The 14,244-nt window shown below is 33.6% G+C and overlaps 1 protein-coding gene across 1 annotated transcript; it reads right to left on the bottom strand.

Annotated features, from left to right (window-relative positions):
• Window positions 1-456: 456 nt before the first annotated feature.
• On the bottom strand, window positions 457-9,516 carry LOC124311872. Its single transcript, XM_046776243.1, has 6 exons — window positions 9,465-9,516; window positions 7,155-7,251; window positions 5,421-5,596; window positions 5,136-5,330; window positions 1,761-2,015; window positions 457-629 (listed from the first exon to the last, which is right to left on the bottom strand). Exons 2-6 carry the CDS (start codon window positions 7,216-7,218, stop codon window positions 468-470), a joined length of 852 nt encoding a protein of 283 aa, XP_046632199.1. The 5' UTR covers window positions 7,219-7,251; window positions 9,465-9,516; the 3' UTR covers window positions 457-467.
• Between the last annotated feature and the right edge of the window lie 4,728 nt (window positions 9,517-14,244).

The raw sequence follows: 14,244 nt of genomic DNA, 5'->3' as shown, positions 1-14,244 counted from the left end.
ACCCCCAAGTCGAACCCCTCATAATATTGACAGATTATTAGTCAATTAGTTATAAAGAATCAATTACTAAAGAGAATAAGGGGAAACAGAATTTTCCAAACGTTATAGTATGCATTAATCTACTATAACCTTGATTTTCTTTCTCTTTAACGTTTAAAAAAAATTTCGAAGGACATTACCGAAGGAATCTTGTACAAGCTGTATGGTTTAGAATAGTACAACCAATTCATTTTTCGTTTCATTTTCAGAGGAAGGGTAAGTATCGCCTAATAGAGCAAAGGCGAAAATTTCCCACCTCCGAAAATTAAACAAAGGAGAAATCGCGACAACACCGCGGGATGGGGTAGAAGGGTGGAAATGGACAAAAATGACAAATCTCATTTTCAATTTTACTTTTGCATCTAGTAGAAGTATAAACTTGTTATATTTTATTTAATAAACACCAAGTAACTACCGCTATGAAATAGTTATTCGTAAAGTCTAAGGTCATCCAAAAAATCTTGAACGTATACTACTTCACGGGAAAAATACATTTCAATATGTCCGAATTTGACAAATTTGTTCATTTCCAATAAACGAGTTATAGCGGCCTCCCCTTCAGGGGTGTGATCCCATTCCACAGTCAATGTCTGAAATTATACAAGATATACCAAAAAGAAAATGATTAATAGAACCATTATTTATGAGGAATAAAATAAGAGTAAACTCTTCGTGTATCATTTGCTATTTGATATCAATCAAAAGAGCTTAACTTTCCCCATAATCAGGTAAGGCATACAAGAGCGTGAGCTTGAACTTTATTTTTTTGTTTTTTGTTCATGAAACTTATGAACCCAAGACCAAAGTTGTTGAAGTCCACTCCCCCTCGAAGTGATCCAGCACAAAATTGGTATCCCTCTCAGAAAAATTGGAACGTACCAAATCAACTCCGTCCCTCACCCCCACCCCCTTGAAATCCAACGGAATTTTAATGATAACTCTTAACAATAAACACTTAAATACCCCTTCCTGCAAAAAGTGTAAAACAGCAATGTTAATAAGGGGCGCCAAGTATTTGAATTCAAATGCATGGGAAGCAAAAAAATATGTTACACAAGAAACAACATTTTACGAAATTAAACTAAGATATTTTTAAATTTATCATGATTTAAATAAATCAAGTAAATACGATTATGTGGTGATTAGAATAATTTTTAAATAATTTTTCTTAGGTGCCTAAATTTTTTGTTTCTTAATTTTTCGGCCTTTTTTACTCAATTCTAACTAGCTTTGATTAATATTTTATCCACGATATGTCAACCCTTTTACCGAATCATCAAAAAATATTTAATGATGAAGAAAATTGAGAAAAAATTTAGTGATCTGTTATATAACTATCGAATTTATAGCAAATGTTTTTTTATTGAATTAATTAATTTTTGTTGAAGGGTTAGGGGGTAAAAAAAAAGAAAAATTCAACAACAAATAAGGTATCTCATTCTCTACTATAGGCTATGAAGATTTTATACTTTGAAATTTTTCTGGGCTATGAGTGCCAGACTATAAGGACTGAATGCTATGACATTTAGATCTTTGACATTTAAAAATTATAGTTAAAGGAATTTCTAACGTCACCAATTTTTTTAAAGGAAAGATATAATATTATAGCTTATTCCCCATAGGGTATATAGCAGCTCTTTCCAAACCAGTTGGCACTTCACACACGGGGACAACATAGTTTTTCGAAAATTAATAAACGTATAGAAAATTGATGCCTTTACCTTTATATCAACTTTGTGCCAAGGTATCGTTTTGAGAATTTTATATTCAGATCCTTCAACGTCTAAACCAAAATAATCTACAGCAGTTTTTCCAATGGCAAGTAATATAGAATATAGCGGAAAACATTGTGCTTTATAAACGTCCGTGTTATTAAGGGATATTTTTTTGTTTACATCCCTTGTTAAATTTTGAAGCTGTTTATCTTTTTCCTCTACAATAGAACTCAGAAGCGGATATGTTGTATCATATAATACCTGTTTAAAAGATAATATATGATTATTTAGTATATTATATTTTTCATAAATAGGCCATAAGATAAAGCAGGTTATATCTGACGTTACCCCTTCCGTCAGGTGGTAGTTGTCAATCCTGATAAAATCATTTTTTTAAGTTATTTCAAATTATCTTTGATGATTTTTTTATTAAGATGTATGTTTTTATAAGAGGGGTACTCTAAATAGTAACCAGATATTTAACTATATAGTCAAACAGATTTCTTTTAAAAAATCCTCCCTTTGAAGAACACGGGATTTGTGAAGGTTTGGGAAGGTTTTTGTCGAATAGGGGAGATTAAGGCAATTAGGATAGTGTGTAAGATGGCACCCACCGTTTATCGTCTTCATCGACCAAGGCATTGCATTTTAAAATGACCAAAAATCCGGACACTTTTGCCTCTTTCTATATTTTGAAAAAATATTTCGGAGTTTTTTTCCGCAGTACTAAAAAATGAACTTTTTTAAATAATTAAATTTTCAAATGATATTAAGTCTTTAAAATTGAAAAAAAAACCCTTAATCTGTGCTTTTTGAAAAAAAAAATGCGTTCGGATTTTTTGGGACGAAACTGTTCATAAGCTTGTCGCCAGGCGACACAGCCCACCCTCCTTCATTTTCAAAACGTTTTGGTTTTAAAGAAAGCAATTTGTCATAAACTAACCTAGGCCTCTCATAGCTAATTTTTTCCTATTTTTTTAAGTCTAGCGGGAATAAAAATTATTGAGAAAGAAAGAAGTGGGGGCTCAAAAACTAAATAAAGTGTCATCTTGTACAACTCTCCTTTATTGTAACCAGTGGCCATTTATTCTTAAAAGAAAAAGAAAGAAAAACAAAAGCAAAAAAGATAAACAAAGAGAAAAGCTGCCCTCTCCCCCCAAACCTCCTGGAGAAGGGACAGAGATGGCTGCCAATTTTTGGTGAAATTTTTCTAAATGTCTGATTGAAAAAAAAACGAACGTGTTTATTTGTACTTAATTTTTCTAATATTATGTGATGATAGGTTTGTGGTAGAATGCGGAGTTTATAGGTTAATTGCCAGTGGCCTATTCTTGAAAATTTTTGTGAGTTTTTAGTTTAAGCGCTATTTAAATAAAGGCAATAATGGTTTCGGGACATTAATTGTTATATATCATTAAAAGTGTTATTGGCGCCATGCAATACATAATTGGATGGTCGGGGCTACAATTCTCTATATCTTGTGCTGAAATACGCATTATTTTTAAACTATCTTGTTGCGAGCCCGAAGGGCGAAGCTAATAATCGCATACGCAGAAAAATAAAAACCATGTCACTTTGTATGTATGTATGTATGTATGTATGTCCCGCTCCATAACTCGGCCGTTTTACGACAGATTTCAGACTTTTTGGTCTTGGAAATTACACAAAAAATATGCGGTGCGACCAGAACAAAAATAATTCCATTTTCTTGATTAGTTCTCCCGTAATTAATGAAAAACTGATAAAATAATTGTTTTACGACTAGTGACATCTGGCGGTTGCGACTACAACTTTTTCATTTTAGATCAAAATAAATCACCACCAGATGTCTATAGCATCGCCGTGATGGCGCAATCTTTGATGGCCCAACCATGACGCAACAACCAGATATGCATTTAAGTTTTACAGTTATTTGACTAAAAGATGGTTATTTTTAAATTCAATTATTGAACTTTATTTGTAAAAATAGGAACATATGAGTTGAGCAATCTAAACGTAAATAACTTTCAAGGATATTGGACTGTGACAGAAAAATCCCGTTTTGAAACCAAAAAGTCTGTGAAGAAAAGTGTGAATTGTGAATAAGTCCGACTTAACAATAGGCCCTGAATTTTTCATTTAAGACAGTTTTCAACTGGCTCACGACTATCCCTTCGCGGCGAGCTGATAAGCTTGCTTTTCTATCTTAGTTTTGTGGGCGTTGATTCCATCACCTGGTTATCGGCCATGGTTACCCATAGTTAAGAAAGCCGTGTCAACACGTCATTTCTAGAGGAGTAGGGGGTAAGAAAAATCCATATATAATAAAAGAACAAGCTTTTGGGGGGGGGGAGCTTATTCATGTCACGGATAATGTCACGCATAATGTGTCAACATTTTAGGGGAGGAGCTTATCCTGCCCAAACATGTCCAAACAAATCACCACCAGATGTCGTCGCCGTGATGACGCAATCTTTGATGTCCCAACCATGAAGCAACAACCAGCATCACCACCAGATGTCTATAGCATCGCAGTGATGACGAAATCTTCAAGTAAGTCACTGGTATTGGTAATTCACTGGGCAGATTTCCCACGATAAAATCTATTACGGGCAGATGATTAAGCTACAGGAAAGCGAATAGCAAAACAATCCGACTTAACGCTAGACCAAAGTTCCCCGGATTTGAACGGGGCTCAGGTTACTCGTTTGAAAATAAATGAGAAAAAAGAGAAAATAAGGAATAAAAAAAATTATTCTGAACCTCTTCCATTGGCTAATATCATCCACCAATACAGAAAAATTACAGTAAAAACAAATTTTTAGTAAAAATCAAAACCACTGACGTTTTGATTGCATATTAGCCATTTTTGGAATATAATAATCATGACGATTACGCAGCAACAATTGAACACTTCCCGTCGTGTGCATTATGAACATTGATGCCAATTTCAATTCTATTTTTTTAATAAGATTTAAAAAATTAAGAAACAACCAAATAAAATACCTCAACCTCTTTCATATGCTAAACAATCCGAAAATACACAGTAAAAAAGGAGGGTTTTTAAGCTGCACGTAAAGAAACTTGCAACCAATACTGTACTTCAAAATAATTAAAAATTGGGGATTTAGGCTCAGGGTTTAAAAATTTTTAAACTTTAAAAATGCATAGCAGTTAAACGGCTAAATACAAATAATGGGATACGAATATTAACAAATCTATGAGATGGTCACGGTCATTTTGATTTTGGTTAGACTGACCCTTTTGATTTTGAGTATATACCAGTAATGGAATGCAACTTTCCCTAATTTATCAGCGAATTATAATTTAAAAAAAAGTTTCAGTCTAGTAAAAAAGTGTGTTATCTAACGAAAATACTAAAAACTAAATATATAATCTTACCTCCATAGGGTATGGTTGTGTACTTAGACAAACAGGAGCTATGTAAGATTTTCTATTGCGATTTGATAGTTGATGAAATGAATTTTTGTCAGCTTCAATTAGCAATCCAGTCCAATTTAATGATCGCTCCATAAATAAAGTGTTAGAAAGATATTCACCGTCAAAACCACCACACTCAATAAAAAAGCCACTGGTCTGCACATTAAATAAAAAATTTTAAAACGATCATTTATCAAATATAAAATATGTCATATTTAATCCACAAATAATAAAGAGCGCGCCTACCATATTGCGCAAAAGTCGTAGAATTGCTTTTGACTGCCCGTCAGATGGATCTACCAATTCTGGGTAGTTGAGATTATAAGGAATATTTCTAGGTGCTGGTTGTCGCAAGTAAGCATTTTTGATAAGGTGGAGCACACAAGGGTGGTCCTGTTGTAGTTTTTTTACGTTTGCATATTCTAAATTAAATAAATACACATGCTAAAGAACAATTCAGAAAAGTTCATTTATTTTATTTTGAACTTTAGAGTACTGCTTCACGCAATGTAATAGATGCGGGGTGGAATATAGGGGCAGAAAGCGGATAGAACGATTAGAATTTTTTAAATTTAGAATTGAATACATTAAATCTTGTACAAAAATATAGAGCTTATGAAGCTTATAATTTTAAATTTTCCGCGTCGTTCCAGCTAAACCCGTAATATAGTAATAACCCTTTAAAGTACCATATTAATTTACATGTATCTCTACGGAGCGTTCCCAACCTTAGTTCTCGTCCAAAAACCTACCCTCCGCGTCAATTAAAAATTCTAAAAAAATTAGCCTATTCCTTATCCTAATGGCTAAGTCCAACAAAAATTCGTTTCTTTCCGACGAAGATTGTATTTTTGGGAACGCCGATTAGGACGCCTTTTTCCATGAGGTTCTTTCGTGCGTTCCTAAACTTTAGGTAGGCACTGCATAGTAGTTTAAACAAGAGATATTCAATAATATACCAAGAGCCCTTCAATAGGGCCAATAGGCCTAGGTGAATTAACTTTTTGGTATATTCTTAATTATGAAGTAAGAAGTTATTTAAAATCACGAAAAATATTTTTCAAGTTTCAACATCACTTTTGTTTTAACACTGATTTTTAGTAAGTTTAACCAAATTTTTTCAATTTTATAATGAGTGCAGTTTGCTTATAGTAGCCATTACATGTTTAGCTATAGCCAAAAATTGTGTTTACTAAAAAAAGCGAGATCATTAATGTTTTATTTAAGTGTCCGCGATTTCTCAAATAAAAAAAGGGGGAAAAATAAAAGAAGGCTCACCCTGTTTTGCTTTATTCTCTCTATTCAAAAGAAACCTTTTTCGTCTGACTGGGTTAAGTTGGGGTCTTGGTTAGTTTACATCAACCATTTTTTGTTTGTTCGCAACAGAGGAATTGCACTTCAAAAAATATCATTGTTTATTATACTTATATTAGACTTCCAAATCCCATGAGACTAGTAGGTCCTATGGGAATAAAAAATTAAATAGTTTTTCCCTCAAAGTAGTGATTTTTTCACTGAGATTTATATTTAGATATTTTGAATTTTTTTTCTAAAATAAAATTCAGCCGAAAATGTATTCCTCTTTCAGAAAACATTTATTTTTTATTTCTATTAATTGTGATTGGGTGAAAAAATAATTTTTTAAATAAATACATCTTCACAGTGGTGGTAACGTCCTTAATCAACATGCTTTTTGTTGGGAAAATCGTACTTGAAGAATGTAAACACCTAAATATTAGGATACTTCCCGACAGGGATTTTATACATGACCTTTTCCCACCTTCTAATTAATCTTAGCAGGAATCATCTTTTGAGTTATGTCGAGCGAATTGATGGAGACGTGGATTATTTTTCAAATTCCTCTTTCGAATAAAACTTGGATCTCTAATTATCTTTCCTTACGTCAAATTTTTGAAAATTCATATGAACTTGTACAACAAAGCTCTATGTCTACTTTACGATTATAATTTTTTTTCTCACCAACTGTGCACAGATGCTGAAAATCTGAGTTAGTCCATTTTTTCCCGTGCTGTGTTTCTTCCATCAGGTTGAAATACTTTGGTAAAGGTATCGGCTCCTATTTCAATGAAATATTTCGAATTGTCTTGATATAATTTCAAATATATTACAATTGTAAAAATTTGTTTATATTTTAAATCTGTAATCTTCAGTATCAGTTTTTTAATGAATTTGTAAATCCTTGCTTTTTTGTAACATTGGGGGACGAAATAATAAGCGACGTAAAATAATGACGCAAAAGTTCTATTTGTACTTTTGCATAGATTAATTTAAAGATAAGGATTTCATATTCTGTATAACCCCTAACTTTTCTAGTCGGTCAAATTTTGTCATAGGGGAGAGTGGGGCAAGAAGGTATTCGGTAAGTCGGTCTTTCTCGATTTACGACATGTAAACATTTAGTTGCAATCTTTAAAAAATTACCAGTTTTGTAGGTCAATATTTTGGATAGTTAAAAACATTTGATGAATCATCAACATTGTTTAGTATTGAGAATAATAAGAATTTTCTCAACCCAAAATCTTATGACTTTGTCTGCTATATTTTTTTCAAATATAGACTTGGGTTTATAACTAAAAATTTAAAAAAATTGATAAAGAAAGAAAAATCATTTCTTTTTTAACCGGAATTTTTTTTCTAATTTATATCTATTGTAGAAGGAATTGAAAAATTAATTTAATTAAATAAATCTTTTTTTAGGCAATTTGGCCTGACAACTTGGGGAATTTTGTCATTACGAAATCCCTGATATTGTTTTTTTTCATTCGTTTTGGGTTTCATTCTGTTTTTAGTTTTAGTTTTAGAAATAGTTAGATGTTAGACGTTTATTTGAAAAATTTATCTTATTTAAATCTTGGTAGTTTTCTTTAGAAGATTTTCAATCTTCGAAAACGGGAACACGTGTCTATACACCGCCAATCTCTTCGCTGGCTTGAAATCGCTGACCGTGCTAAACTCAAAGTTGCCTGTCTCACTTTTCGCTGCCTTAATGGCTTAGCCCCTCCCTATCTTTCTGATCTCATTTTCTGCTATTCCCAAAGTCGTGAACTCCACTCCGGCGATAAAAATCTTCTCATTTGCAAACCTTTTCGTCTCACTCTATTCGGTAAACGAGCTTTCTCATGCGCCGCCCCTCTTCTCTGGAATAGTCTACCCGACCCTGTCAGACAAGCCCCAAACTTGAACACTTTTCGTTCTTGTAATTCGTCACCTTCTGTCCAAAAACTGTAACAAAGACACATTATTTATTTCCGTTGTATTCGCCAACTGTACATTTCTGCGTCATTTGACAATTCTTAAAAATGCGCGTTACAAATAAATCTAATCTAATCTAATCTAATCTAATACTGCAAGAAAAGTTCTTAGGGAACAAAAGAGAATTCAGTTTAAAAAAATATCTTCTGCTTCATATTAGTGATAACCTGTCTTCTTGCACTCAATAAGAGGTTCCAAAAACCTTGTAAGGTAACTTAAATTGGTTTTCTACTGTATTCATCTAGTGCTCTAACTTTTTTTAATTCGCTCTAGGTATTCAACTCAGAACCCAAAACTAGGCTTTAACGTCAAAATAGTCTGAGCAAAACTAGTGCATAATTTAGATTGCCTCCACTGCCAGATGTAATTTCCCTCGTCATATAAGTGTCAAAATGGAAACTGGAAAAGAATCACTCTGTGGATTCTTGAAAACATATCACGGCTGATCCAGACCTCTGACAGCTAACCTAAGTTTCTTCGCCTTGATGACATGAAATGATTTCAATTCTTTTTAATAAGCTTTCATTTCTGTTTCAGAGTTCGTTATTAAGAATTTTTCTCTGCTTCATCAGAGCTATCAAGAATTGAAGTCATTTAATATTGTTATTTAATTTCAATGTTAAATATAATATTTTCACTAGTTATATTGGGCCATAAGATTAGTATTGGCTAACATACCCTCACACAGGGAGCCACACGTCTCACCAGTAGGGCATCTAGTCTTTTTATTTTTAACTTTTCAAATTGAATTTAAGGTTTACTACAGTTCTTTTCTTTACTTTAAAAATACATGATAAAAAGCAAAAATTGTTTTCTTAATTTTAAAACCTTCGGTGGTTTCTAATATTAGGAAATAAAGAAACGCTGGCCCCAAAAGAAAAATTGCGTCAAAGATGCTAACTCTTCCCTATATTAAATTCAATTTGCAATAAATATACCTCACTGAAAAGTTTATGCACCTTTCTCTATAGAGTTTAATTTTAATTGGCTTATTTGAATTATAATATTTTTACTTACTTGTGAATTACGATGCTCTTCAATGAATTGAAAGTATGACCTTACATTGCTCATTACGTAATTAAAAAAATAAATTGCATACAACAAAAAAAAAACTGCCAATACTAAATGAGTTAACAACCGCCAAAATCGATTAGCGCAAAATTTCCACATGCTAGTATGCTTTGTTTAGTAAATTGTTACTTAGTAAGTTATTTCAAAAATTAAAAAATTTAAGTTTAAAGTAAATACTCCAGATTATTCAATTTAACTACAGCTTCCCAGCAGAACCAAAAAGATGGGAATGTATACATAAGTAAATATTATCAGGTAAGAGAAATTTCAGTTTTTATATACAGCTACATAAAGTTTTTTTTTTTAATCTAAGCAAGATGGAGAAAACGTGTACTCCGGTCAAGCCATAATGCACGTGAGTAACTGGACAATAAAATATCCCTACTTAGAACAGTTGAATTTATAAAAGTATCCAAAGTTTTATTTTTAACATGAATTATTTGGAGCTATCTACAGGTGCGGCTGCAAGTTTCTTTACGTGTAGCTAAAAAAAACCCTTTTATTTTGTATTGGCGGATGATGTAAGCCTATGAAAGAACTTTAGATACTTTATTAGGTAATATTTAATATGGTAGGTTATGTGATATTTTTTCGTTTCATAATTTTTCACCTCTAAACATCAATTACTCATGTACTCGTAACATCGAAAGGCCATAGCAGTGGTAGGATGCTTAATATACTCCTTTTCAGTCATTAAAAATTACTCGTAACACGTTAAGTAGTTCAGCATTATGAATATACTGAAAAACGAAATTTCATGCTTCTACGAAGTGTAACATACACTCATTCGTTTTGGGTACTCGGAGACCGGGTAGAGTCTCTAAACCCCATTCCAAAATTGGAGTTCCATACCCAACTTAAGTTACCTTGGCGCACCGAAACCCTTCGGTTATCTCTTCAAGTACGCCAACATTGAATGTAATTGAGGTTTCGAGTACGTCACTCGAGAAAACGAGTTGCTCATTTGAACAGTTAAACGTACTCGAAGATGAAAACTTTATTCGTACTAGGTTACGGCGTGGCTATTTAGGACGCGTTCAAGGTAGGAAAAATCAATTTATTATAAAACCAGTGTTGGTAAAATATTTTGTGATTTAAATTGAAAATGATTTAAATCGGGATTTAAATCATTTTTATTTGATTAATATAAATTTAAATATTTTTGAAATTTTGAGAATTTTATTTTTCATATTTATAAAAAAAAATCATTTTTCTAATTTATAATCATTTTCTCACATTTTCTTAAAATTCTTCGCTTTGTCGATACTTTTCGTAACTCTCTAAATTTAAAAATAAAGCGTTTTTTATTTCAGATAAGCGATTGGAACAATTAATTTGTTATGTCTCTTTTTAAAAAAATGATAAAACAATATTTGAATTATTTTGATTTTGATTTTTAAAATGATTTAAATCTTGATTTAAATCGTTTTTAAAATCAACTTAATTAAAATGACCCGAAAAATCTGAAAATAAAAAATGTTGTTTAGCTAGTGAACCTCTTCATTTCAGAGTTTTCCGCGTCTTCCTAGCTCTACCCGTTCTGTAGTTATACCCCCTTAAACTACCATAATTTTCATATAGTGTTCCCAAACTGGATTCCCAAACTAAAAAAAAAAATCTTGTTCAATACGTTTATTTTGCGTTGGTTCTCTAAGAAAGATAAGGAGTGGGATTAATATCCTGTGATTAATAATAAAAAAATCAATGATTTCATTGATATCACGATATTTGACTTAAAAAGTTATTTATAGCAACATTGCGATTCTTTTGAATTTTTCCCGCTTAATGATGCAGGATTTTGAAAGCTTTTTTGTTTTCTCGTTACTTGTCGAAAAAGTGACAGTGAGCCGAAGGTTATTGCATTGCGGTTAGAAAAAAAACTTTTAAAAATAAAATCGCTCTTAGGATTTCTTTGTACCATACCACTATTAACTCTTTTTAATCGAAAAGTTAATGCATTAAAGACACATTTTTTCAGTGGAAAAAACATATACGATCCTACTTATTTTATAAACGTGATACATTTTTTGTATTTGGAAAAATGTTTTATATTCAGAATTAACATTTGTTTAAAAAAAATCACATTATACCCAAGATGAAACGAAGTAAGAAAAATCACAATTGCCCTAAAAAACGGGTAATTTAATCATAATTTGGTCGCTATCAATATACTCAAACGATTCCTCGCCTTGTTCCTCAGTTTCTTTGCCCAATTCATCGGGATCTTATGTCGGAGTGCTTTCAAAATAATGCAGTTCCACAGAATGTTACGACTTAATCTCACTATCAACATCAAATGTGGCATTTAGGATAATTGCTTCAAAATGGCTGAACGGAATAAAATAAGCTTCTGAGTGCAGCTGAAATGTTTCCATAAACTCTCGAATCTTAACATCTATTCTGGTGATTTAAAATCGCGTCAAGATTGCTTTACCAGCAACAAACTAGATAGTTTCTTTGTACGAATCGTCCTGGTAAATGAGATTTCTGTTCAAGGAAAGTTGAGAGAGAAAGTTGAGACAGACTAAAGGCTACAGAGTACAAGACATGTGCTTTCATTTCTTTCAATTTTCTTTATTGAAATCTTCTTTGTAATTCAAAGAATCATTTATTCAAGTTTTTAGGTTACATTAAAGTTGAAATAACAAGTTTTAACATTCGATCGTTTATTCAAACCATCACTAAACATATAAATGGTAATATTTTCTGATTGAAGCTCTCAACTTATTAAAATCATATTTATAGTTAATTTTATAATAAAATTGCGATGAAATTTTTCGCTTCCCAAAATTATTTTGCTTTACACTTTTTGTTGAAATTAGAAAATAAGCAAATATAAGAACTGCTGTAAATTCACTTAATATATTGTCAGAGATGTCAAAGAACCAACACAGTACAAGTAAAGCTGTCAAACCAAGAGAGAAGGTGTTTCTAAACGGCAACCGAATGAGACTATAGATAGGTTGCTCACCTTCACAATCAGCGCCATCTGGTGGCTGATAGAATACAACATACATTTTAACACTAACAGGGTTCATCTTTAAGAAGTTATATACATTAAATATTATGATTGCAAAATATTCCCAACACTTTTTGATACTGAAATCATTGCAAAAAAATAGGAGTAGTTATTACAGAAGAAACTTCACTTTGTCCAACCCAATATCCATTGGAAGTAGTGGTACCTATAAATATGGTAAGGCTTTAAGATGGCTAATGTCACTCCACTCTTGAAAAAGCCCTCTTTGTGCCCAGAACAACTTTTCAACTACAGACCTGTCTCTAATCTGTCTTACTTATCTAAGCTTACGGAGCGTGTGGTAGCTGATCAGTTTGTATCTCACCTAAACAGAAATGATTTGTATGTCCCTGTTCAATCTGCCTATAGGGCGTTTCATTCTTGTGAAACTTCTCTTATACGTGTTTTAAACGACTTACTTATCTCTGTTGACGAGGGTATGGGGTCTGTTCTTCTTCTGCTGGACTTGAGTGCTGCCTTCGACACTGTAGACCATGCAACTCTCATTCAGAGGCTCTGTGATCGTTATGGTGTCTCGGGTAGGGCTCTGAATTGGTTCGAGTCGTATTTGAGTGGTCGGAGTCAATCGGTGACTGTTGGTGATGTTGCGTCTGACTCTAGTGCCGTCGTAATGGGTGTGCCACAAGGCTCAGTTCTGGGTCCGACTCTGTTTTCTACCTATTCTGGCCCAATATATCACATCTCAGTGCGTCACGGGATCAACTCGCAGCTCTACGCGGATGACACGGACTTCTATGCAAAGTTCGAGCTTGACCCTGAGCATTTGAACCAGAAAGAAACATACGGGCGACTGGCGGGCTGTGTGGACGAGACGAGGGCTTGGATGAAGAGGAACAAGCTTAAGTTTAACGACGACAAGTCTGAGCTCCTTCTGGTCTACTCATCAAGAAAGCGCTGTCAACCTTCTCCGTTGCCTCTTCAAGTTGGCGAGAGCAGCTTGACCCCTCGTGCCTCAGTCAAGAACCTGGGAGTCTTCATTGATAAGCATCTCTCAATGGAGGAGCAAGTTCAGAGCCTGTGCAAGAAAGCTAATTTCCACATCTGGAGCATCGGCCGAATTCGCAGATTCCTGGACGACGCTACCACTGAGAAGCTTATGCATGCTTTTGTTTTCTCCACCATCGAAAGCTGCAACTCTCTTTTGTATGGATTCCCCGACAAGCTCCTGGACAGACTTCAACTTGTCCAAAACAAGGCGGCGAGGATGGTGAGAAGAGTGAAGAAGCATGATCACATTACTCCGCATCTGATGGCCCTGCACTGGCTCCCGATTAAGAGCCGTATAGTGTTTAAGATCCTCGTTTTAACGTTTCACTGCCTTCATGGATCCGCTCCAGCTTACTTATCTGAACTCATCAAGCCCTATCGCCCAGCATCGCAGTCCCGATCGGCAACGTCTCCTAACCTTCTATGTATCCCTAGGATTCGTCTTGAGACGTACGGTGCTCGCTCTTTCAGTCATGCCGCTCCGACGCTCTGGAACAAACTACCGGAGGATATTAGGGCGATCAATTCTATGTCGTTGTTTAGATCTCGTCTCAAGACGCATCTCTTTAAGATAGCATACATGTAGTTACGCAAGTTTGTCTCTGCCCAATGTAAGCGCTTTGACCATTTCATGAAAAAGCGCTATATAAATCCTGTAATAATAATAATAATAATAATATTTCTGGCGTAATACGGATA

Source organism: Daphnia pulicaria, chromosome 1, assembly GCF_021234035.1.
Source record: "Daphnia pulicaria isolate SC F1-1A chromosome 1, SC_F0-13Bv2, whole genome shotgun sequence".
Lineage (NCBI taxonomy): Eukaryota > Metazoa > Arthropoda > Branchiopoda > Diplostraca > Daphniidae > Daphnia > Daphnia pulicaria.
Note: the sequence above shows the minus strand (reverse complement) of the source record. Positions and strands in the feature narration are given on the sequence as shown.

Bases quoted from the DNA above. Each gene is read 5' to 3' on its own strand.
- LOC124311872 (XM_046776243.1), bottom strand. From the start codon at position 7,218: ATGGAAGAAACACAGCACGGGAAAAAATGGACTAACTCAGATTTTCAG. The intron at 5,331-5,420 runs GTAGGCGCGCTC...TTTAATGTGCAG, and splicing joins TACGACTTTTGCGCAATATG to ACCAGTGGCTTTTTTATTGA. The intron at 630-1,760 runs GTAAAGGCATCA...GTATAATTTCAG, and splicing joins GGCACAAAGTTGATATAAAG to ACATTGACTGTGGAATGGGA.